This window comes from Rattus norvegicus, chromosome 2, assembly GCF_021556685.1.
Source record: "Rattus norvegicus strain SHRSP/BbbUtx chromosome 2, alternate assembly SHRSP_T2T, whole genome shotgun sequence".
In the NCBI taxonomy this organism is placed as follows: domain Eukaryota; kingdom Metazoa; phylum Chordata; class Mammalia; order Rodentia; family Muridae; genus Rattus; species Rattus norvegicus.
Genome location: NC_141535.1, coordinates 166,045,351 through 166,071,678, shown reverse-complemented (window position 1 = coordinate 166,071,678; position 26,328 = coordinate 166,045,351). Strand labels below are relative to the sequence as shown.

The 26,328-nt window shown below is 40.8% G+C and overlaps 1 protein-coding gene across 18 annotated transcripts in view; it reads left to right on the top strand.

The window, feature by feature from the left end:
• Positions 1 to 26,328, top strand: part of Rapgef2 (Rap guanine nucleotide exchange factor 2) — a 221,672-nt gene that overhangs the window by 160,140 nt on the left and 35,204 nt on the right. For all 18 annotated transcript variants that reach the window (NM_001428994.1, XM_087623058.1, XM_087623041.1 and 15 more), the window contains 4 exon segments: positions 11,862 to 11,993; positions 19,051 to 19,228; positions 23,873 to 24,009; positions 24,668 to 24,826. In NM_001428994.1, coding sequence (NP_001415923.1) covers positions 11,862 to 11,993; positions 19,051 to 19,228; positions 23,873 to 24,009; positions 24,668 to 24,826 — 606 coding nt within the window.

The window sequence follows — 26,328 nt, the reverse complement described above, 5'->3', positions numbered from 1 at the left end:
TCTTTCTTTCTTTCTTTCTTTCTTTCTTTCTTTCTTTCTGCTTCATTTCTTGAAGAGAATCACACAGTTCTTGTGCTGTAAAAGTCATTTCATTGTATTCTAATGGTGCCACATGTGATTGCTGGTGGGCAGGCAGCAAAGATCTTGGGGAGAGAACAGTGGGGTCAGGCCAGCACACTCAGCTTCGCACCAGGGCTGATATTTTCTAGGAAAGCATGAGGCTAATGGTAGATGTGTTCACTGGAGACACATCTAGCGAGAGAAGTGCCCGATAAAGCTTCTGTATGGCTGCTGCACTGGGTATGAAAGCTCTGTGATGGGCAGTATTGTAGAAGTCACAGGAGCATCTCACAGGAACTTGTGACTTGAGGGCTTGGAGAATGAAGAAGGATAGCGAGTACTCATCCAGGAATGGGAAGCGTGGACCCCAGGGAGAGGCCCTGGGCACAGCAGTTGAAATGATCTAAACTAACTCTATGTGCACCCAGCGCAGAGACCGATAGGATGAGATGAGGAAAATGATCAGGAGAAAGCAATGAGATGAGTGCACACTTACTCTAAGAGTAAAGGAAGCCAGTAGAGGATAGAGGAATAACACAACTGTATGGGTTTCCTGTCATTCTTCAAGGCTCGCTCTCACTACAGCATGAAGAAAAGATAGGAAGGGTTATAAATCATCGAGAGAGGCAAACAAGGACAGAAGCTGTGCGGTGGCCTCAGAAGGCAGCAGACTGCCATCTGCCACCCCAGTGGACATTTGTGGTTCATGTGACGCCCATGGTACAGAAGTCAGTGGTTTATACTTCAAAGGTGTTTCAAGGTTTTTAGTGCTTTTGCTTGTATTCTAAGGATACTGCAGATTACATTTAGTCTGTTGTAAGAGTACACCTGATGTACATGTAGAATAACAAATTAAGACACATATGTACAGGGGACAGAAAAGTTCAGACAGTAGCAGAATTTGAAGAACACAAACCCAGCTAAGCAGTGTAATAAAACATTAAAAGTGATATTACTTTACAAGGAATGCACCTTAGATAACCGCTCAATTGATTATGTAAGTAAATCCATGCAAATGATTACCGAAGGTCATAAGATACAGAGGGGCACTGGCAGAAGAGACAGTGTTAGGGGAATATGTAGTGTGTGCTTGACTGTTCGTTTCACATGTGTCTAGAGAAAGGAAGAAGGAAAGATGAAGGACAAAGAAAAATTTGCTGTCCTTCTACAGTTTTTTTTTTTTTTTTTTGGTTCTTTTTTTCGGAGCTGGGGATCGAACCCAGGGCCTTGCGCTTCCTAGGTAAGCGCTCTACCACTGAGCTAAATCCCCAGCCCCCCTTCTACAGTTTTTAAGCATACATTCCTACTGGCTGTCTGGAGGGCACTAAGACCATTTATATGCACTACTCAGTGTATATAAATGTTCTTAGTGCCCTCCAGACAGCCAAAACCACAGAATTTTCTAGTATGTCAGGATTGATACACCCAGCCCCCAGAAACAAAAGTAAAAGTAAATGGTTTACCATCTTTTGAAAGAAATCCTAAAATAAACATTTTTATTCACTATAAAGTAAAGGAAAACTCTGAGGTGTTAGATTAATAATAGTAATATATAGTATTTTTCTTGTTGGCAACTTAAGTGGTTGTGAACAGAGAATCTAAGCTGTTTTAAGATTAAGGCATGTGTGGGGGACGTGCAGAGAATTTGTGTCTATGCAATGGAGATGGTGAAGATTTTCAGTTCATAAAATTACTTAAATAACTTGCCTGTCAGCCGTATGTTATGACAGACACAGCTTCCCAGTTGAATCTCCTCATGGTGCCCTTGCCTTTTGAGTCCTGGGATTAAAGACATGTGCTGTGGCCAGCTAAAGTGACAATTTGAAGTTGAATGACTAACACAAGAATTTTTCATAAACATGTTATTACATTTCTTTGACTTAATGATGTTGCTAGACAGCTTTATCCTGAGTATACTTTATAACAAATGCTGTGTGTAAATAGGTGAAAACCCTATGTTACATTCATGGTTTGTGTTTGCACACATGCGTGTATATGTTTGATGAAGGTAGTGGGATTAGAACTTCTCCATTAGAAAATAATTGCAATTTAAAAAACACATCTCTTCACGGTATCACATCTGAAGCTTGTCACTGTGGCTATCAAGTCTCTGTCTGTCACATCAGCCACCTTTTACCATTGCTGAAGGCTGTCCTTACCATGTGGTGACATTTTTCTCCTTTAAGTATTTGTCTCCACGTACCAGTTAGATTCATGAAAGTGTAGAGTCCGCTTTCCTTTTTTGCAAGCCCAGCACTGAGTAAATGTTTGACCACACAGTAAACTGAATAAGCAAATGGACTTCAGTGTTTGTTTGATCCTGATTGACTGTGATCCTGTGAAGTGCTTGGCCTGAATGTTAATCAGAGCCTTTTCTACAAGTTAAAGACTTTAAACATTTCATTGTGTTAAATTTTCCACAGGTAGTTTATGAAAATAAGGGTAGTTTTTATGAGTTCATATATATAGTTTTACCAAACTAAACAGAATATGGCAGTTTGAATACAATAGAAGTCTCTTATCTTTTGTGTAAAATCCAGTGTTCTTGATTGATAGACATTTCCTGCCTTAAGTACTGACTGACAGTTACTGACCTTCTTTACAGCATGTGACTGCTGTATCAGCAGCGAGGTTCTCTAAGCGAAGAGGACAGGTAACAGAGGGTCTTTGGGGGAAATTGTCATCAGTGACACAATCACTTCTGGTTATTCATACCACTAAAGACTTCAACTCATAACACGGCATCTGTGGATGAGAAGACGGGAAACGAGATCCAAGTGTCTGTCGAAAGAGGGTATCATTGACTACCCAGCTAGTCTAGCCACTGCATCATATGCAGACTTAAGTACATCTGTGTGCATGTGTGAAATGACTGCCTACTTCACGCTTTTGATTCTGTGTGAGGCTTTCCCTATTCTGTTGGCTCGTTCTCCCTGTCAACTGTAGGTCCAACTTTTCTGAAGTGAAAAATTACATCTACATGGAATATAGGAATTTTGCGGTTTTTATTTCAGAAACAATGCAGTGCACCCCTGTAAAACATCTGCATTATATTAGATATAAATAATCTAGAGATGGATTATTTGTAAAGTCTAGGCGAGGATAAACAGAAGTCAAATGCAATGTTATGCCACCTTGTACAAAGGATTTGAGATAGTAAAGGAACACTTGTATTTGTTTTTGTTCACAAGAAAAACAGCTTAGAATCCTCCACAGAGCCCTTAAGGATCTTTCTCTGTGAATTTAAGCTCTCCTTTCCCAAACTCCACACTCCACTGAGCATTTTCTCATCTGAGATAACTAAGTACCATTCCTCTGGGGCTCATCAGGCTTGCTGTGCAGTTGGTTCTAGAAACGGCCTGCTGCTATTACCATTGACTCCTCCCTCTTTAGGGATTATGCTTCCATAGCAGCCATCATGGGAGCGCTGGAAAACAAGAGACTAATAAATCAAGGTTGGTCCTTGTAGGATGTTACTGAGTGTGTTACTTCACCCAGCCACATAGCTGTCACATTTGTGTTTTGTTCAGTAACTGGCTTTATACACAGTCACAGACGTGTGGACTCTCTTACCTGGGGGCTTTGGATAAGACACATGATGGTTTGAGCTTCCCTGTCTGCAGCAGTGAGGGGGCAGCACCCGAGCTCCTCAGAAATGTTAGATCAGACAATGTGCAGTGCCCACTTGCCGGTGTGTGCATTCACAATAATGACAGTGATTGTCACTAGCATTTAGAGACAACAAAGGAGCTAGCTTATGGTTTAAAATAGGCAGCATGCTAACCAGGTGATTTAAAAATCTATATACTTTTAGCATGTATAGCATGTATGCGTTTATGAGTGTGGGTGCACACACGCCATGGTGTGTGTGTAGAGATGAGAGAACAGCCTTTCATAGTTCTCTGCTTCCCCTTGTTTATGGTCTCTCTTGTTTATGCCACTGTAGTGCTTGCAGGTAAGTTTCTGCAGATGCTCTTGTCCCTGCCTCCTGTCTTACTCGCCATAGGAATACTGGGACTACAGATGTGTACCACTGCTTGGGACTTTTCATGTGGATTCTGGGGGACTGACTTGGTCAGACCTTCATGGCAAGCACTTTTAGCTGCTAATCTGTCTTCCCAGCCCAAGTCCCATGATTTCCAATAGTTGCCCTGCCTTTTCTTTTTATGAGGCAAATTTGGAGTTTATTAAGAAAACAGCTTCATACAGATTTAAGTATGAGGAGGAGAAGGGAAGAAGGAAGGGGAAGCAGATTCGGGCACAGAGGCTTAGTCATTTGGGCTTCTTGAGAGCGTGAACCTCTGGTTATCATACTTGTCATCAAAGATTCTTAGATTACGTGACCCAGAAGTATTTTGCAATTTCTCGGAGGAATTATTGGTTTCTTTTCTTTTTTGTGTGTGTAAGTGCTTGTAAGCGGGTGAAAGTCAGAGGAGTTCTTCTGTAGACTCATTCCCGATCATCAGTTACATATATGTAAAAGGCAAGGTTTTCCTTTCATTAGAATTAGCTACCATTGACTTTCTTTTTATCTATTTTGAGTATTACTATTATCATTATTGTTTTATTTTTATTCATGTAGCTAATTTTTACTTTAAAAAAAAAACTTAACAAAAATGTGCTTTTCCAGTAAGGAACAGAAAGTAAAAGTGACCCCCACCTATGGGTTGAATGATCACATTGGCATAAAGAACTTGAAGAAGTTTCATACAGTTAGGGTGTGTGGCCTTAAAAGTGCAGTCGTTGCTTATTTCCGTAAACATTTTAAAGATTAGTTTCAAAAGAAAGCAATAAACAGTATTGTGAAGACTATTTAATAAAAGTGAAGTAAATGGGAACCACTGATGATACACAGCACTATATCCTGTATAGATAATGCCAGGCTCAAAGATTTAGAGCCTGGTCCATGGCTCAGACTGGCTCTGTGGCCTCAGAGTCCCTGTGAGTCATGCAGGCGTGAACTTTGGATGGATTTGTTGTAAGATGTGAGAACCTCTACCATGAACTTCCCTGTGTCTTGGTTTCTTCTGTATTGGCCTCCTGGGATTGTTGTAACATAGATGTATGTCATAACTTAGAAAGGGGCCTGGCATGTAGTGTCCGTGGGCTGCAGTGCTTCTACCCAATGCTTCTTTTCAACATCCAAGAGATTCCCAAGCATTTGGTTAGAGTGTCAGTCTTTTATGACTGGGGCCTCTCTCTTCTTTTTTTTTTTTTTTTTTTTTTTTTTTTTTTTTTTTTTTCGGAGCTGGGGACCGAACCCAGGGCCTTGCGCTTGCTAGGCAAGCGCTCTACCACTGAGCTAAATCCCCAACTCCTTTTTTTTTTTTTTTTCCTTTTTTTTTTTTCCGGAGCTGGGGACCGAACCCAGGGCCTTGCGCTTCCTAGGTAAGCGCTCTACCACTGAGCTAAATCCCCAGCCCCGTGGGGCCTCTCTTCTATCAGGTGTGTCAGTCTTTTATGACGGGGCCTCTTTTCTATCAGTTTACTAATTTGTTTGCTTCAGAGATACCAGACAACCTGTTTGTGTTCAGATTTACCCCATCTCACAAATGTAGGAATTAGAGTTTAGAAGAGTTAGCCAGTGGAGTTGGGGTGTTGGTAGAGTGCTTGCCTAGCATACATAAAGCCCTGGGATCCATCCCCAGGGTTCCTAATTCCAGAAGTAAGGCCATAAGGATTCAAGGTCTCTTTTGTTACCTAGTGAGGTCAAGTCCAGCCTGGACTACAGAAGTTGTACAGAAGTGTACTGTGGGGCATATGCTTTGGGAGAAAGCCCCTGCACTTGTGTTGAGTGTGTCCTGTACCCAGAATGCTTGGGACCAGTAGTAATTTTGATTTAGGATTTTGTAGATGGGGTGGGATAGGGTTGGAATGTTTCCATATACATAATAAGATATCTTGGGCCCAAGTCAAATTATGCAATTCATTCTTTTCATATGTAGCTTAAAAGTGATTTTACACATCTTTAGCATACCTGGATTTTCACTAAGGCCAGATGTGGTGTTTTCTACCTGTAGTGCCAGGAGTCCCAATTTCAGATATTCAAATCAGGAACACTCAACCTATATGACATTTCAACAGCCAATTAGCATGTGAAGGTTCACGCTTAGACAGAAAGCCACATGGAATAGGTATAAACAGAAGCCATATCCTTATACAAAGTATCTGTTACGGTTGCTCCTAAAACACTGTAACAGGAAGACCTGATAGGATAGAGCACCTGCCCTCTTCAGCCTCCCCAGTGGCATTTCTGTTCACTCCAGCTGCGAGGCAGCATCTGCGTTCAGAAATAAAGCTTTGTGGTTAGACAGTGTATGTCTGAGTAGATATGGGTGTTGACATTTACAATCAGCCATAATAAGACTACACCCAAAGCAAAGACTGACTTAAGATGTTCATCATTTTGAAATAATTCTGAGCAAAGAAAACCTGAGCCTTTATTTAAAGACGTGGTCATTGAGTGATAAGCATATCTTGAAAGAGATGTTCCTTACTTTGCAGGATTTGCTGAACAGTGAGCTCCACACAAACATGATTTATTGGGAATCATTATCTAGACTTTCAGGAGCCATCCAGAATGCTAGCCACTAGACTAACAGTGTTAGATGTGACAACGCCTATGATGCTATCACAAGGATGAGCAAGTCACTGAGGAGGGAAGCACGATGACTTCATTACATGCTGTTCACTTCATAGAAAGCGCAAGCACACAGAAGCTAGCCACTTTGTCCTGTCACTAGACTTTCTATATGGGTCTAAGGCTAGACTGATGCCTTTTATACTCAGTAGGGAGCTAAGAGCATACTAAGGTCTTATACATTGTTAGCATTTGGCAGGATTCTTTAGAAGAACAATTACAATTCCTACCTATTTAATATCTCATGATACACACTCACTTTTCCCATTATATATGTATGTGAGCAAAAGAAATTCACATTGTGGGCCTGGAAATGTGTGAGGTTATGGATCTAATCTCCAGCACCACTACCCACCTCCCTGCCAAAAAAGGAAAAAAAAAAAAGAAAAAAAATCTTATATTGAACAAAATTGTGTGTTTCCTTTGTGGAATATTGACAATGAGGCATGCAAAGATGGATTTAGAGCCTGGGTTCAGGAGTTGTAGACTACTTAGATGATGATGATGATGATGATGATGATGATGATGATGATGATGATGTAGACTACTTAGATGATGATGATGATGAAGAGGAGGAGGAGGAGGAATATTGTTTACTTTTCCTTTTGTTCTTGAAGATGTTATCTAAAAAATAAAATTTGGTAATATTATGGACTTATTTTTAGTAGAACGAGGTCAAAGAAACTTACATGTATATAGCTAGGGGTGGGTTTTGAGTTTATTTGGTTTTGGTGGTACTAGGGTTAACGTAAGCCAGGCGGGTACATTAGCACTGAGCTGCATCCAGCTCTCCACATTGTTTCTTTTTGGGCGGGGATGGGACTCATTAAATTGCCTGTGTTGGCCTTGTGCTCATTTCGTAGCCAGGCAGGCCATGAATTTATAGTCTCAGCCTCAGTCTCCAGATTAGTTGGGATTGCAGGTCTTTGTCAACAGGAACAGCTAGAATTGCTTTTAAAACTTGAGTTCATATCAGAAGTATTTTGTCTATAGTTAAATATTTTCTAAATTAACTTGTGTCACCTCTAGCCTTACATTCGCCACAAGTACTGTGGCACAGAGATGTGCCTTATACACAAAACACATCTTAGTGATGTGTGTATCCTCCTTTCCTCCTCCTCCTCCTCCTCCTCCTCCTCCTCCTCCTCCTCCTCCTCCTCCTCCTCCTCCTTCTCCTCCTCCTCCTCCTCTTCCTCCTCCTCCTCCTCCTTCTCCTCCTCCTCCTCTTCTTCCTCCTCCTCCTCCTCCTTCTCCTCCTCCTCCTCTTCTTCCTCCTCCTCTTCCTCCTCCTCCTCCTCCTTCTCCTCCTCCTCCTCTTCTTCCTCCTCCTTTTCCTCCTCCTCCTCCTCCTCCCCCCAACACAGGCCTTCCAGTAGTGAAGAATATGCTGAGAGTTGGTAGGGCTCTCTGTACCCCAACATTCAGGAAACTGAGGCAGCAGGATCTTAAACTTAAGATCAGCTTGAAATCAGCCTGAGTTGTCCTGTTAGGCTCTATCTCAGAAACCCAAACAGCAAACACCTGATGGATGTGTGGGACTATGTGCTTGCACCTCACTTGGGAAACAAATCTAGTGTTACACCACTTCTTCCTCTGGAGCTTAAAGAGCTGAGCATAAAGAGTCACAGAACTCCAGTGCTGATGGGGTTGACAGGTACCTTTGGGTAAACTCTCATTGTATACTTGATGTGAAGCTATCACTGACGATTGATTTGCCTGACTTTGTCTTACGCAAGGTAAGCTGCTTGGGAAGGCTAGACAGATCCCAGTCATGTCCAAGTCTTGTGTGCTCTATTGCTTGAAACAAAGCAGTTCCAAAGTTAGTTCAGAAAATATTGGTTAAATAAAAGAGTTGACGGTGATATATTTTGAATTTGTCCTAAGGTGCGATCTGCAGTATGAAGCTCATATCTGTTAATAGAAGCCCCCAACCATGTTTCTCAGCAGGACTGTGGGTCCCGGGTATAGTTGCTCAGCTAATCTCCCTCCACCCTGGGATTCTTCCCAGAGAAGAGGAAAGGGAAGGAAGGCGGCCCACTCTCACCAGCCTTAGGAATTCTAGCTCTTCTACAGGGCCATAGCGATGTTTCAGAACCAGGATATTCCTGCTCATTTATGTGTGTTCTGAGTAGAAGTTATTACCTAGTAATTTTATAAATGCCAGCAATTAAATTAACAGATCAGTGATGATCAAGTATGTCTACTCATGCATGAGGTTTAAGTCCTGTAGAGCCCTTTTACAGCTAACTCTGGCTCTGTCCCTTTTTATTCTTGATAAAATGAGAGCACTATTACACTGAGGGTACCTAAGTTTCATGCAACTCTGATTTGTTTTAGTTTTGTATTTATTTAATTGACATTTATTTCTATATTGAATATAAACCTAAGGTTATGATAATCTGACTTAAATATATGTACTACATTACAGAGCTGGGAGAGAGAGCCATTTTAGAGGATGTTAGTTAGACCCCCAGTGGCTCTCCCCAGGGCTCCAGGGATTTCTGTTATGGCTGCCTGGTCGGAGCCTGGTGCTTGTGCCTGTCAGCCTCAGTACTCCCAACACCCACGCACTGTTGTTTTGTTTGACTCCTAAGAACTCTCGTTAACCCCAGCAGCCTCTAGCTGCTTTTCCATCAGGCATGGTAGGGCCACAGCAACACACATCCCACTGTACCTCACAGGGACACCTTTTATAACATTTGCCTTTCTATGACCTTGATCCAAACTTACACTCAACAAAATTTAAAATTGTGCCGTCACTCTCATCTACAGCAAAGGATTTTTAAGTTTCCTAAACAGAGCGTCTGTATTTCTATATCTAATGTAAGGAAATATTTCATTACCATTTACTCTGCTTAGTGCATCATTATTTTGTGCCGTATTTCATGGAACACAGATGTGGGGAAGGACTTAAAACTAGTGTGGGGACCCAGGCCAGAGAGAGGTCAGTCGTGGAGGAGAGATCTTCCTAACATTATACAGACCTGAGCTTGATCTCCAGCATTTAAACAGAATACATTTAAAACATAGGTTTAATTTCTTTTTCCACTGCTCATTAGCACTTGTCTCAGGGATTCTGGGTTAGCAGAGGTTACAGTGTGGATTGGAGATGTCTTATTCATCCTGCTAGTTCCTGCTCCTAGCTGAGCAGCTATTAGAGTAGGGAAGCAGTGAACACTTGTTAAATGGAACTGAATTGCCGAGAGCAAAACTGTTTCTCTCTCAGTCCCCAGACAAAGAAGCCGGACAGGTCTCACCTGTGACGCTCTTAAGCTTCCAGGTTTCTCTGCTTAGTGACAGATGGGGAGGGTGTCCAGTCAGAGGAGTCTTGTGGGCCTTGAATAATCATTAGTGAGGAAAAATCCACTAGGTATCTGTAACTGTATTTGATGTTGTTAATCTTTACATTTTCATGTGGTACATGTCAGTCTGAGTTATGTTTATAAGTGACAGTCACTAGATTTCAGATTTATTTTGTGTTACTGGTTTGATTCTGACAAATCAGACAGTAGAAGTGCTTACACACCTGTCTAGAGTCTATGGAGAAACTTATTTTCCTAATTGTATTTATCACAGTGTCTTCAGTGATCACACTTGGGGAGATAGTTCATGTTTGTTATGGTTCTCTGATTTCTGTGAACATAGGTGGGGTTTGTTCTGGGGATTTTCTCTTTTTTGGCATCTAATTGTATGCGGTATACTAAGTCCATTTTTAAGTTTTATACACTCTGTACTTCAAATTTAAAAAGTTACTTCCAAGCAGACTTGTAACTGCTGTTAAACATGTGTGTAAGGTAGAGATTGTTGGCATCTAGGCAGGTCTGAGTGGATGTGGAACGCAAATCCATGTCCATTTTGCTTAGTGAGTAAAGCCCAAGCCTCTCTTGGAAAACTTATTCTAAGCTATGTGATAGCATTACATTTTTGGAGAGGGGATGAGAGTCCAAGGAGTGACTGGAATGTTTCTAAGGCAAGTCCTTAGAACTAGATTTACTAGCTAAATAGGATCAGAGTGCAGCAGCAAAGAGACTACCATTGCTGCCTTACGACACCAGCTACAGTGTGCTCTCTAATGCATTGCTAGTTGATACTATTGGCATATTGTACATAAGTCTAGTGTCCTGTTATTACTTCAAAAGAATTAGCCACCTCTGTGTGTTTTCTAATGTATCACTAATCAATACTATTAGTATACTGTACACAAATGTAGTTTCTTTTTTTATCAATTCAAAAGAATAAGCTATCCTGGTCACAATTTTTAATCGTGATGCTCATAGGTAGAGGATGGAGGATGTTTGTGAGTTCTAGGCCAACCTGGTCTTCATAGCAAGACTCTAAGTGGGGAGGGAAAGAGAGGGAGAGAAATAACTGATAAGAGTACAAGATTCTAGACCTGGCACAGTTTCTGTGGCTCACTAATCGACTAACACAGTGAGACAAAGGGGTCAGGAAACAGTTGTTGAATGAGTGGTGCTTTTTCTCATACATATGAGGTGCGTTAGAAACACTTGAGAGATGTTTGGTGAAATCTGTTCGAGGTGATTTCTATGTAAACAAGAACAAGTAAAGTGAGGTGTGTGTGTGTGTGTGTGTGTGTGTACACACACGCATGCGTATAGATGAATGTTGTCTTAACTATTCAGTTTAAGTTCTTAGAAGGTGTTTTATCTCTTTTAATGTAACTCACTATCATGGAAATATGGTTAAGTGCTTCCAAGATGCTTGCTGTAAAAAAAAAAAGCTTTTAAACATTATTTGAGCATGAATGAACCAGAAATCTGTTTCCTTGGCTGTTTGCTACAAAGTTGTATTGGTTGGCAATTGCAAATAGAGCTAGAGTGATTTGTTCATTTATTTGTTACTTGAAAATTGTAGTTTGCCATATTAAACGCTCATCCATGTGTCTTAATCATTTAACCCACCTATTTAGACATTTAATTTAGTACCATTGTGACTCATCATATGGTCTTAAACTTTTAACATTTTGTGATTTGGGTTAATCGGAAAATATGAACCTTTTTTGGTAAGTAGAAAGGTCTTTTCTAATAATATTCTTGGATTAATGCTTTGCAGCATGGTATAGTATCATAGTTCTGAAACATGTCTTCTTGAAGTTCTTGATACAAATTACAAGCCCTCTTTTTTTCTGCTTTTTTCACAGCTCCCTGCAGACTTCACAAAACTGCACCTCACTGACAGCCTGCACCCACAGGTGACCCACGTCTCCTCCAGCCATTCAGGATGTAGCATCACTAGTGACTCTGGAAGCAGCAGTCTTTCTGACATTTACCAGGTATGGAGGGCTTTTCATTCCCATCTGCTTCATGGAATTAGAAATCCTTAGAGATCAGACCGGTAAAGTAGATGTGTGCACGCATTATGCATGTGTATTCTGTGTATGAGGCTTTGTTTATGTTTCAGACTTTGCCATGCTGTGTGTGTTTTTGGAAGCAGCTCTACCACTGAGCTGTTACCAGTTGGCAGAATGTTACAGTGTGGTTATGATGGAGTTGGTTCTTGGTACTCTAAACATTTCATTCATTTGTCTGTGGACAGTATAAATCTGATTCAACTAAAAAGCTGCAAAATTATCATCTTGTGGTCATGGCAACACACAAAACCCTTTTTCTTCAAAAATAATTTATTTTAGAGACAAATGTGAATGAGTATGGCCTGGGAATACGCAATTCAGATTACCCAGTTGGTGCTGTGTGAAAGGTACAGAAACCTGAGCATAGGCAGACTCTACACAGGAGGCACATGTAGTAGGGAAGAAAGGTAGATTGTGAAAAACATCAAAGATCATATAGCCTTTGTTTTGGATTTTTGTCATCATATTGTTTTTTTAAGACAGGGTTTCTCTGTGTAGTCCTGGCTGACCCAAAACTTACTCTATAGCCCAGGCTGGCCCCAAACTCAGAGATCCACCTGCCTCTACCTCCTGACTGTTGGGGTTAAAAGAGTGTGCCATCATGCTTGACTTCTAAGAATATTTTGGGGGAGGGAAGTTCATTGTTTCTTGCGTTATCCATTGACTATGAATGAATAAATAAATTTTATTTTTTTAATCTGTTTTGAAAGAAAGTCCTTACCAAAGTCTATGTCTATGATACTAATGTCTTACCTTAAGGAAACATTCGTCTTGCAAGCCCAGTGAATGTTGTTTATATAAACAAGTAACATTTCAAAATCTTAAGAAACATTTTATGGACCCAAAGTTGTTTTTTTCTTAATAGCTTTTAAGAAATTGAGAATATTCACATTTGTAAAGCAGTATACGTTTTTCAGACCTTTATCAGAGACTCACATGAAATTCAGGTGTACCCAAAAAAAAGGTAGACAGTTTACATTTTTATCTCCTTGTAATTAGTAAGGTTCTGTAGCACCAAAGAGCAAAAGGCAATGCTTGTCATTAGATTTAAGGCTGTGCCTTCTGGGGCTGTTAAGAGTGGCTAGCGATCGAGTGTCTGCACTTCTGAGAATGACTTTCTCAGTGTCCTAGTTTATACTGACACTATGCTGCATTTCCCATGCTTATGCACAGGGTTAAGAGGAAGAAAGACTCTTAAGAAGAAACAAGGCATGCCAGGTGTGGGTGTGCGACAGTGGTCTTTACAAGTTGTAATACAGTAAGGTTTTTAATACAGTAAGGAGCCTCTTTACTCTCTGACTTTATTTTAAGTCAGCCATAAGAATCTTTTTTTTTTTTTTTAAATGAACTTTGCTCTGTTGGGAGATAAATAGCAGAAGCAAGTTCAGAGAAAGATAGGTGACAGCACAGGGCTGTCCTCACAACCTTAGTTCAAGTATAACATCTAAAAATTGTTCTTGGATTTGTGTGTGTGTGTATGGGTGTGTTACCTGCAAGTATATATCATTAGTTCAAGTATAACATCTAAAAATTATTCATGGATTTGTGTGTGTGTATGGGTGTGTTGCCTGCCTGTGTGTTTGTGCACCATGAGCATGCAGTGCCTGCCAGGCCAGAAGAGAGAGCCAGATACCCGGGGACTGGGGTAAAAACTGTTGCTTGCAGTGTAGGATCCAGGAACTGAACCCAGGTTCCATAGAAGAGCAACCAGGGCTCTTAACTGCCAAGGCATCTCCTTTTTTAAAAAAACTTAGATGTGGTTTTTATGTTCCTGTTAAATTTTATAAACTACTGCTTTTATTCCTGCTTTTTAGATGTTTTTAAATTTCAATTAAATTGGGCTGCCCAATCATGATTTAAAAATTTTTTTGGCCTAGTGTTAACAGGTAAGTAAGTATACATAGTAAAACAGATTACAGAGTAGTAACTGTTCCCCTAGGAAATATAAAACTCAAGACTTTTAGATTTTTCCATTTTTCTAATATTTGCAATTTGAATTAGCATACTTACTAAATATAAAATCAGGTGTAGTACCAAAAGAAAAATCTATTTTTCTTCGAATGCTTCTCCCTTCTCTGTTCTAGTTAGAATTAACTTTAAATTGACACAGCCTATAATTGAGTGTTAATTGAGTAACTGCCTCATCAGAGTGGTCTGTGGGCATGTCTGTGAAGGATTGTCTTGGTTCTAGTCGATGCAAGAGAGCTCATCACCATTCATTCCTTGGGCAAATGGCTCAGCCATATAAAAAAGCCAGGGATCTAGGAGCTGTGAGCAGCCTTCCTCCATGGCCATCTGCTTTGAGGTCATGTTCTGACTTCCTTCAGTGGTGGACCATGAACTGGAGGTGTAAGCTAAAAACCTTCTACTCTCCAAGTTGCTTTTGGTGAGAGTGTCTTATGACAGCCACAGAAGGAGAATAGAAACACTCCCTTAAATCAAATTAATACATCAAATGTGTTCAAAGCAAACAAACAAACACAAATGATTACCTTAAACCAGAGGCTTCAAAAGCAATCCCCACCTAATAGGACCATAAGAAATCAGTATAAACAGATGGGCCCTCAGTCAAACCTAGGAAAGCTGGACCCCCAGAAGGAAACACCCCAAGTTCACCTGTATAGGTGACCCTGTGCATCTTGGACACCAAGGACCTGTGCTGTTGTATTGGTCCCTGGCTCTGATCAGGGTGATTTCCTCCTGTGATAACATTGTTCTTGGGGCCAAAAACTGCTGACACAAAAATCAGAGCTCACCTAAAAGGGGATAGGAGATCATGTTAGAGCCAGATATAAGTGACCATCGGCCAGAAACAGATTCAAGTTACCTCAAATCCATGTTCCAATATTGTAACAATCTCATGAGGTCATATAGTAACAGAATAAAGAAGTCAATACTGTTTTTAAACGCATTGGTGGAAACACGAGGTAGGCAGGTTCCAGAAAAGGGGTGAAATTTTATGTCTAGCCCTATCCTTTTATGTCAGCTTGATCAAGCTAATGTCATCCGTCCGAGAGGAGGGAAGCTCAATTCAGAAAATATGTTACCAGTTGGGGCTGTAGGCAGGCCAGCCTGTAGGGCATTGTATTAATTAGTCACTGATGGGGCGGCCAGCCCATTTTGAGTTGGGACACCCTTGGGCTGGTGAGCCTGGATTCTATAAGAAAACAGGTTGTGCAAGCCAATAAGCAGCACTGCTCCATGGCCTCTGCGTCAGCTCCTGCTTCCAGGTTCCTGTCCTGCTTGAGTTCCTGTCCCGACTTCTCTTCAGTGATGAGCCATGATCTGGAAGTGTAAGGCAGATAACCATCCCCCCCCCCCCCCCCTTTCTCTGCAAGCTGCTTTTGGTCAGGGTTTTCCTTCACAGCCGTAGTAGCCCCAACGAGCAAGGTCTAAGGTGCATACCTAACTTTCTGGTTGTTGGAAACGAATGTTCTGTCTCTACATTCCAAAGGATTTACCTAACAGGCAAAAAGATGTCAGGCCACATACAGAGGAGGGTAACAGATGGCTCCAAGGTAGGGAGCCGAAGCATAAAGCCGAGACCATTCAGCTCTGCACTTGCAACATTCCAACATCTCTGTCACTGAAGTCTGATCAGGTCTGTCAGCTTTGCACGAGGTTCAGTGGAAGCTGTCTTTTCTAGGCATGTTGGTTCACAGTACAATTTTCTTATTGAAATCTGTACTGAATGTGACAAAAACAATGGTATTAATTAAGACCAAATCATTGAATGGTTTTAAATTAACATATTTTGTTGTATGTTTAAAATACGGTGATATATTTATTGGATATATACATGCACATGTACATGTGGAATTCACAGACAGCTTGCAGTTGCCTTTCTCCTCTGGGATGCAACTCAGGTCGTCAAGCTTGACGACAAATGTCTTAATCTGCTAAGCTATCTAAAGTAAAGTCGTATGCTTCTGCTAGCAGGAAGTGCTGTAACTGTGGGATTCAGAAGAGTTTTGTTGTGGATGTTATTTCTCTCACATACACATTCTCTGTCTCTCTGCCTCTCTCTCTGTTTCTCTGTCTCTCTCCCCACTACTCTCTCCCTGTTCATCTCCCTCTCTGCCTCCCCGTGTGTGTGTGTGTGTGTGTGTGTGTGTGTGTGTGTGTGTGTGTGTGTTATATGTACACACATATTTGGAGGAGCTTGCAGAGACCAGAAGACACTAGACCCCCTGGAACTAGAATTATAGGAGGTGCTGAGCTGCCTTTGTTTTTGTTTGTTTGTTTGTTTGTTGTTTTGTTTTGTTTTTTAAGGAGTGCTGGGAATATAATCAGATTTTCCAGAAGCGTAGCAATCATTCAAACCTCTCAACCACTTCTGTATCCCATCAAAATTATTTCTAAACGCAATTTTTTTTTTTTTGCTCTTACAGGGATCATTTTGGAAACATCATGTACATTCCATTAATACTGTGTTTTATGACTTCACGCAGGAGGAATATTATGCTCACTTTACAAAGTGTCTTGCTTGGCTCCTTAAGAATTGTCACATTAGATGACAATAAAAAGTACCTTTCTTAGAAATAAATACTCGGAATCATTGGTGTGTTCAGACAATTTTTTTCTTTTTTAATTACTAGAAATAAGTGAATAATTGCAATACTGTGTACAGGACATTGGAATACTAAATTTAATAGATTTATGAAATAAATTTTCTTTAAGCCTTTTCTCCTCTAAATTGGAAAAAGAAAAAGCCTTTCGAATCGCTTTGCCTCATTATGTTTCCTTTGAACTTCACTCTATAAGAGGTAGTCATTTAAATATCAGCGAAGGTGATGAGATCAGGATGGACTCATCTCTCATATATATTTATTGCCCATCCCAGGGCGCCTGCTTTCTGGTCAGGAGAGCTCTGCAGTGTCTACTTCTGTTTGGGGCTTGGAGAGATGGCTGAGTGGTTGAGGCCACTTGATGCTCGATCATGAGTTAACTGATTCAGATCCCTGTACCTAGTGACAAGTTAGGTATCCAGGAAATACCTATAGCTCCAGCTTCAAGGGTCCTGATGCCCTCTTCTGGCTTCTGTGTGCACATACAACCTCACAAGTTAGGTAGACACGTAAGCACATACACATAAAATAAAGTCTTTCAGATTCCTAATTTGGTCTTTTCCCTTAGTTTCATTTAAAAATCCCAAGTAAATTTTTTTGTAAATCTATTTACAAAATACAGAATTTAATGCACTTTGTTTTAAATAAACTATATTATATTCACCAATCGGATACTATTTAAGAAAACATTAATTTTTAAATATTAAAGTGCTGGTAAATCTATATTAGGCTAAGTACTTAGAATATAAGCCTTTTTCTTTGTTTTTTAGACAGATATACTCAGACTGCCTTTCAGATATGGAGTATCTGAGTTTAGAGTAGCAATTTAAAGGTCTGCAGTAAGCTTAGGGTAAGTGTAGATTGGAAGAAATTAGAAAATAGCCAGTATTCTGCTTAAGTGCATATACATAAGTATTTAAGTACATATAATGGTTAAGTATGTATACATATGTATACTTAAGTAATACATATATGCATATGTATTATATGTGTATTATTTTTAAATACATATACATACACACATAAATTATGATAATCCTAGTACATATGAGATTATATATCATTATGATTTTTATTTGCATTTTTCTAATAATCAAAGACATTGATCATCCCTTCCTGTATTTATTGAGTACTTCATTATTTTCTTTGGATAAGTGTGTGTGTGTGTCTGTGTGTGTGTGTGTGTGTGTGTATGTGTGTGCCTGTGTGTTTCTGCATGTAACACTAATTTAAACTGTTTTGAAGATTTTATTACAAATATAAAATCTAGTGCTAGATCTATGGTACTCATTCAGTGTGGAATTACTTTCTTTATTGTTGAGTATCCCAGCACAGGCTGTAATCCCGGCAATTCTAGAGGCTGAAGCAGGAGTTTGAGTCTGAACCACAAATTTAAGACTAGCCAGCAATGCATAGCAAGACTTTGTACCTATTATAAAGGGCAGGAGGGGGTCTTAATCTTTTTATTTGTTTTCTTAACTGCCCTGCTAGAATTTAATAGGCACAATAGTTTCATAAGAAAAATGTACAAGCATATAAATAAGGGAATTGATATTTAACAGAATTGACTTAGTTCTTTTTTTTCTTGTGTAATTGTGCAAGTGTAAGTGGGTGCAGGGCTCTTTGCTTCTGTGAGAGAGAAAGAGTCTTGTAAGAACTGGGTGCAAATGTGTGCCTTGGAGGACTAGACCACTGATCATTCTGGGTGCAGGAAGCCATAGCTCCAGGCGGCAGATTTTAAACCCGCGCTCCTAGAGACTCAGAGACTTGGCTGTGACCACACCCTCAGCATGCAGCAGCATCCCCAGTTCTTCTGTTTCCTTGTGCAGACACAGGAGACTTGATGACATGGAACCCACAGGAGACTCGCTGAATTCCAACTTTGCACTGGGCAAAATAGTTCTGTTATCCTCTACACAGTCCTCCTGGAAAAGGGATAACTCCAAATAGTAAACTGATAACTCTTAGTGCAAGTCATCTTTTTAAAAACAGAGGGAAAACAAATATTGTCTTTATTTTTCTCTTTTTTTCTTTTTTTCTTTTTTTTTTTCGGAGCTGGGGACCGAACCCAGGGCCTTGCGCTTGCTAGGCAAGTGCTCTACCACTGAGCTAAATCCCCAACCCCCAATATTGTCTTTTTTTAACTTCACAGTTTTCTCTGCATTTCTTATAATAAATCCTAATTTCTGAGGCAAAGATTATTTTGTCCATAATTTTAATAGGAAACTGAGCCACTCATCTTCTGAGCTCCCTCTCATGTTGGGCATAGCTACTTGTTGGATGCTGACTCTCAACTGCAGGAAAGTAAATACTGCCAAGAGTAACCACTGCTGTTGTTCTTAGCGATGGGTGCCCCAAAGGTTGATTCTCTTCCAAGAGTTCCTGAAGTCTGCTTTTGTATCTGATTTAAGGCCACGGAGAGCGAGGCTGGTGACATGGACCTAAGTGGACTGCCAGAGACGGCAGTTGACTCTGAGGATGATGACGATGAGGAGGACATCGAGAGAGCATCAGACCCTCTGATGAGCAGGGACATCGTGAGGGACTGCCTGGAGAAGGACCCGATAGACAGGACTGACGATGACATAGGTAAGCGCTCGAGGTTGCACTGCACTCTTTAAGCAGATAGAAGTACTGAGAGGTAAGCACAGATGTAATACATTCCAAGTCTGGAAGGCTGGTAAAACGTGGCTTCTCAGAATCCCCTAAGTGTGAATAGTGGTTGCAAAGCTCTTCCTCCCTATAAAACATATCTACTCAGCTGAGTCTTACTCAGCTGCTATCTACAAATAATACTGAAAGTGAAATTTCCAATAAAACACATTCATATAACATTTATCTTAGCTTAATTTCTGACCTCTTCTGAGTAAGTTAAAAGTTAAAAGTAGTCTTAACACAGTATTACTTTCAGTAATTTTCTTGTGAGCATTATTTCATGAGTAAACATTAGTAGTTAAATGTTACTTGGCAAAATGGTAACTGTAACAAGCCTGTAAGTGATTGGCTTATGCTTATGTATGAGGAAGAAAATAAGAAAGCTGAGGTAGTTAGCCTGTGAGCTCTGGAGTTGAGATTTTCTTCTTTCTGTCCAGTCTATAATTTTTTTTTCTATTATTGTGATGGTGATGGTGGTGGTGATGGTGGTGGTGGTGATGGTGATGGTGGTGATGGTGGTGGTGGTGGTGATGGTGGTGGTGATGGTGGTGATGGTGGTGGTGGTGGTGATGGTGGTGGTGATGGTGGTGGTGATGGTGGTGATGGTGGTGGTGATGGTGGTGGTGACGGTGGTGGTGATGGTGGTGGTGACGGTGGTGGTGATGGTGGTGGTGGTGGTGATGGTGGTGGTGGTGGTGGTGGTGGTGGTGGTGGTGGTGGTGATGGTGGTGGTGATGATGGTGATGGTGATGGTGGTGGTGATGCAGTGGGATTTGTTTACTTGCTTGTTTTAGGCAGGTCTCCTTAAATGGCTCTTACTGGCGTCAAACCCACTATCCTTCCACTTCAGCCTCCCAAGTGAAGGGCTATAAATAATATGCTGACTGGATTGTTTTGTTTTGTTCTTACTCACTTGACATACTCTGGACATATTTGGGAGGAAACAATTGTAACTGAGAAGATTGGTCCATGAGATCTGCCTGTAGGCAAGACTTTGGGTCCCTTTCTTCACTGGATGATTGCTGTTGGAGGGCCCAGCGCACTGCAGGCAGTGCCCCCTGGGTGGTGGTCATAGGATCTATAAGAAAGCAGAATAACTTGATGTGAGAATATGTGCCTAGTCTTACTGTAGCCAGTCATACTGTCTTTGGTTGATGTCCCTGGAAGGCCTGTTCTTTTCTAAGGGGAGGTGAAGGAGGGAGCAGTTTGGAGGGAAGGGAAGGAAGGAGAGAGAGAGAGGGGTGAGTGGAGTTGCTGTCAGAGTGTAATCTATGAGAGAATAAATAAAAGGAAAAAAGAAAAGTAAGTGGATAAACTGTGGGAGGCAAGCCAGTAAGCAGGATTCCTCCATGGTTTCTCTTCTCTTCTGTCATGCCTCCAGGTGCCTGCCCTGACTTCTTTCAGTGATAGATCATGACCTGAGAGTTGTAAGGTGAAGTAAAAACTCGTAACTAAGGCAGAAGTTGGTACTGGCATTGGGCTGTTTCTGTGACAGAGCTGACCATGTTGAGAGGAGGACTGTGGAAAGAGTTTGGGCCATTGGGCTAGAAAGTCAATGAGTGTTCAGAGCTTAGTGAGGTGTGTGTGGCATTAACTCTGTGCAGGTGTTCCTGAACTGTGTAAGAAAGCAGGCTGAGCAAGCTATAAGGAGCAAGCCAGCAAGCAATGGTCCTTCATGGCCTCTGCATCAGTGCCTGCCTCCAGCCACAGGAGCCCTAACTAAGGTTGATTTGTGTTGGTTGAGCCCTTAATTGCACCTCAAAATTAGAATAGGGGGCTTTACATCCCCCCTTTAATAGGAGCAAGACTTGTTTCCTTAATAATAGCTTTGCATTTGAATACACATCCAACTCTGGCTTTTTACATAAGATACTAGATGATGACTAGGGTCATTTCCCAAGTAGTTCTAGGGTCTGTAAGCACCTCTGCCAGTCCTAGGTGACTTGTGCATTATGCCCCTTCACCGACTCTTATAGCCAGTACGTGCTTGAAGAAGTCAATGAACTCAGCTCAGCGAGATGGATATGGGAAGGTGCGAGTAGCTGTTGTCTGTGTTTTAATTTAGGCAAACACTTGGGGAAAGTTGGCAGTTCAAGCTGTATACATATGGTGGAAAACAGAAAACCAGTCCTTTGGATTACATGTATCTAAAGTCGTTTGCTGGAACTGCAAACTGCTTAGAGATGAAAAGATGTGCTGGCAATCATTCATTCCTTTAGGTCCTGCAGTAGGGCACTTCTAGTTCTTGGCAGCTCAGGGTGAAGAAGGGAGATGAAACCCCATCCCCTAGCCAAGGAAGCCACAGTGTGCAGTGGAACTAGTGCTGTGGGGCAGGGGAGATAGGGTGAATAGCATGGAGCATGGAGCAGGGGCTAGGCTGACCGAGGGTTGGGAGACTGACTTTTCCTGAGGAGATGACATGTGTCTACTCACCCCAGGTAGGGAGCAGGAGATAGACCAAAGAAATACTTAACCCCCAAATAAAATGCACTGGCTCACCAAGTTAAACTTCGGTTTATTAGCGGGAATATCACTGAAGGGTTACTTACAGGAGCATGGATGGCTCAGAAGGAGCCTGTCACTGCTACAACCCAGGAGGCTGAACGTGGCAGAGTCCTTTCCCAGGTTGGCTGACAATCCCCTCCCCTAGCTGTTCATTATAGCATCCATTATCCTGGAGAAAGATCCCGCTGAAGCTGAGTTTAGGTTTCCTAGACATGTGAACTGGGTTTACCTGCAGGGTCTCATGCCCTGCTCCCTGCTGCAGGGAATGCTTCTGTGTGGAGGTAACCTAAGGAGAGAGAAGGTTGTGCCCCGGGAAGGTGGTCATCCAGTTTGGCTTCCTTGCGTTAGACATATCATCTATTTCCAGTGGCTACTATTCTTGTTCTAGGCCAACATTTAAAGACAAATCCCTCAATTATAGTTTTTAGTAAAACTATATATTCAAAACACCATCTTATTTTAGAATGGTTTCCATGGGCATTTTGAAAGCTAAAATACTGCTTATAAATGCATCCTTTTTAAGGTATCCTTTTTGTAAACTAACTGGTGCATCTTCTTAATTTCGAATGGTAGTGAGGGATTTTTAAAGTGCGTACAGTATGTCTATTGTTCCTAGAAATGATGGACTTATTCTGTATCTGGAAAGCCTTTCTCAGAATTCCTGGAAAGCAGGAGCCATTCATATTTCCAACAAATAAACACAAAGCTGGCTGGCTTGCCTCCTAATGCGAGCATCTCTGCAGCGGTTAACCTTTATTTGATAGCACTTCCGCAGCAAAGCGACAGAGCTGAGTGGGGGCTCACATGCACACATGAGCATTTAAGTCAGAGTTGATGAAGCTGCTGATGTTTTTTAACAACTGCAAAAAGAAAACAACTTCCCTTTGGACTCCCAAAGATCCCAGAATGTGTGCCCTTGTCTCGGTGCTTTGAAGAAAATGAATGTATCACCATAGGTTTTGTTCCACAAACCATGCCTTTTAGGCTCTAGTTGTTCAGTGGTTGTGGCTTTTGTGATGTGGGTGCTGGGAACTGAGCTTAGGTCCTAAGCAAGAGCAGTGCATGCTTTTAATTTCTAACTCTCACCAGCCCCTGAATTTGGTATTTGCCTGAAAATGGGAAATGGTATACATTTAGTATTAGACCTTTTATCTCTCTTTAGTGTTTATTCTTACATATGACACAGACATTTACTATCCAGCTGAATTTGTTAATGCTATTCTCTGTTCACAAATTGATTTCAGTAAACATTATTTGAATAGGAACCTTATCAAGAAGCAAATGGACTTACCTGTGCAAGATACTCTAAAATCATTCTAGTTGACTGGTGATGTCACCCAGTAGTGGTGTACTTGCCCAGTGTATGTAAGGCCTTAATCAGAAAGACAGAATCCATTAGAAGTCATACTTATTAGTAAAACATTTTTATAGTCTATTTCATAGTCATAAATGGAATAATACTTGAATTCCATTATTATCTGAGCATATATTTAAACTCGGAATGTTTCTGAAAAATTTTACTGTCTCTTATTTTTTTTTTTTTTTTTATACTTATTGAGCTTTGCAAGAAAACCACTTCCAGGGACAGAAGGGCAGGATGTGGTCAATAGGCTGAGGGGTGGTACCACAGAACAGTCTAGAAAGAGCAGGACATTCTGTAAGATGGCCGCAGAGGATCACGACTCCTCTGTTTTCCTCTGGGTTTAAAATCAGAGGGCCGCTGCCTTTATAAGTGTAGAGATTTCTGCCTTTTATGGGATAGCATGTGGATCATCTGTTACAGAATTATTTTGTCGCTACAAGATTAAAAAAAAAATTATGGCCTGGCACAGATATGCCTGCCCATTCCCGAAGTAAGAGTCACTAGACAGACTTATTCTTCCTACAATATATACTTTTGAGATTTCTCAGAATATCATCATATCAGACAGAATCTGTCAGAGCATGGCATGGCCTAGCCAAGGCAAAGAAGCCCTTCAGTCTGCCCTTCTGAGGAAGCTCTTAAGTCCGTCTTCCTGAAGTATTTCTTTCTGAAGACATGTTTTCAATATACATTACGGTCTTACCTTTCAGAACAACTCCTGGAATTTATGCATCAGCTGCCTGCCTTTGCCAACATGACGATGTCGGTGAGACGGGAGCTCTGTGCCGTGATGGTCTTCGCAGTGGTGGAAAGAGCTGGAACCATTGTGTTAAACGATGGAGAAGAGGTCAGCAGGGGTCTCTGCCACTTAGGAAGCCTGAGGACCAGTGACACCCACACAAAACCATGCTCCTGGTTTCCCTTTTAAGAACTCAGCAGGAACGATTTTGAATAGATGGAAACTGGTGGCCACCCATTTCTTCATAGCATCCAAAACCCACTCTATTTCTCATGTGTCACCATGTCATGCGGTGCTGCTGGAGATTTTGCTTTTGCTTTAATCTTGAGGCTCAAACTTTTCACTTTTACATCCTGGGCAGGCACTTCACCCTGAGGACACGGCCATCCCGAGACTCTGTGTTAGCTTTTTCGTTTTTGACCATATGTTGTCATAAATGCACTGCCTCTCATCAGAACAAAATGATGTTTATATGGAGGCCACAATGACCGTTTTATCTTCTTTAAATTTTTTAGATATATAGAATAATTTTTTTCATGTGTCATTTTAGAGAATAATTAATTTTTTTAATGATTTTACTCTGTGCTAGGCCTAAAAATTATGTGAGTATTTATATATATATATATATATATATATTATATATAATCTTGTTTAACAGTTAAGATTCTTCAGGTAATTTATTTGTCCCATCTTCAAAATAGGAGATCTCGGAGGCTAGTTCAGGACCATTCTAGTTTTTAAGCCAAGTGATTTTTTTTTTTCTCAGCTGGATTCCTGGTCAGTGATTCTCAATGGTTCGGTGGAGGTGACGTATCCAGATGGGAAAGCAGAAATACTGTGCATGGGAAACAGCTTTGGTGTTTCGCCCACCATGGACAAAGAGTACATGAAAGGAGTCATGAGGACAAAGGTGGATGACTGCCAGGTATGGGTTCTGTGACAGTGTGGATTTGATCCTTAGTAATGAACATCTTGGAACCTTCAGCACTCCTCAGACTGCAGTGGCCTAATGGCCTCTTGTTTTCCATAGGAATCTTCAGACTGCTTTCTGTGTATGTGAAAACTTCACCCTTATCTTGATTGGAGTTGCACCCAATCTAATAGACAGCCAATGTTATAATCTATTCCTCCAGTCCAAAAGCAGGTTCCCTTCTTCAGTGTTTTCAGTTTTTTCCTTTGTTGTTTTAAAGCTTTCAGTAGAGGGATCTTTATATCCTTAGTTAGGTTTAAAGTTGTGTGTGTGTGTGTGTGTGTGTGTGTGTGTGTGTGTGTCTGTGTCTGTGTCTGTGTCTGTGTCTGTGTCTGTCTGTGTCTGTGTGTATCTGTATGTCTGTGTGTCTGTGTGTTTATTGTTGATGTTTTTGTTTGTTGGGTTTTTTTGACCTTGTGAATGGAATTATTTCTCTTATTTCTTTTTAGTTAGTTCATTACTGGTTTAAGAAGGCCTAATCATTTCTGTGTATTAATTTTGTATCCTGTGTATAAATTTTGTACCATTTTACTGAGAGTGTTTATTAGTTTTAATTAGTTTCTAGTAGACTCTTTGGGGCCTTTAATGTATAGAATTGTAACATTGCAAATAGAGACTTCTTTCTTTGCTGTTTGTATCCTATGATTTGCTTTTCTTGTCTTATTGCTTTAGCCTAGACTTCCAATACATAAAATCAGAGAATGTAGGCACCATTGTCTTGTTTGTGATTTTAGTGGAAATGTTTGACTTTCTGACATTGAATTTAATATTGGCTACAGGTTTGTCATATACAATTTTTATTATGTTCGAATTTATTGCTCCTATTCTGAGCTTTTTTTTAAGTTATATTTTTTTTGAAAATAATTTTCCCTTTTCCCAACTTCTCTCACATCTTCATAACCTCCTTACCTCCCAACTCTTTCTCTCTCTTTAGAAACAAACTAATCAAAAACCCCTAAAAACAGAAACCATAATATATAAGCAAAAGACCAGTAAGACACCTCCCTACCCCACACACAAGCATAAAGCAAGTCTGGCGTCCCATCACCCAAGTAAAAAGTTGGGTGGGGCAGTGAGTACCTACCTGTAACCCAAAAATTGGAGGGTGGATTGGAAATGCAGATCCTGGGGCTCGCTGGCCATCAGCCTAGCATTGAAACAGCAAACTCCAGGTTCACTGAGAGGCCTTGTCTTAAGGGGATAAAGTGAAAAGGGATAGAGGAACACACACATCCTCCTGTGGCGCGCGCACACACAGACACACAGACACACAGACACACAGACACACACACACACACACACACACACACACACACACACACACACCCCTGACCTCTTCATGTGCACAAGCCATGGAGTATTACCATGGAGTAACATTTTGCTGTTAACTTTTTCTATTAAGAGCAATACAAATTAATTAATGCAGATTAGTAACAGTCTGAAACATGATAAATACC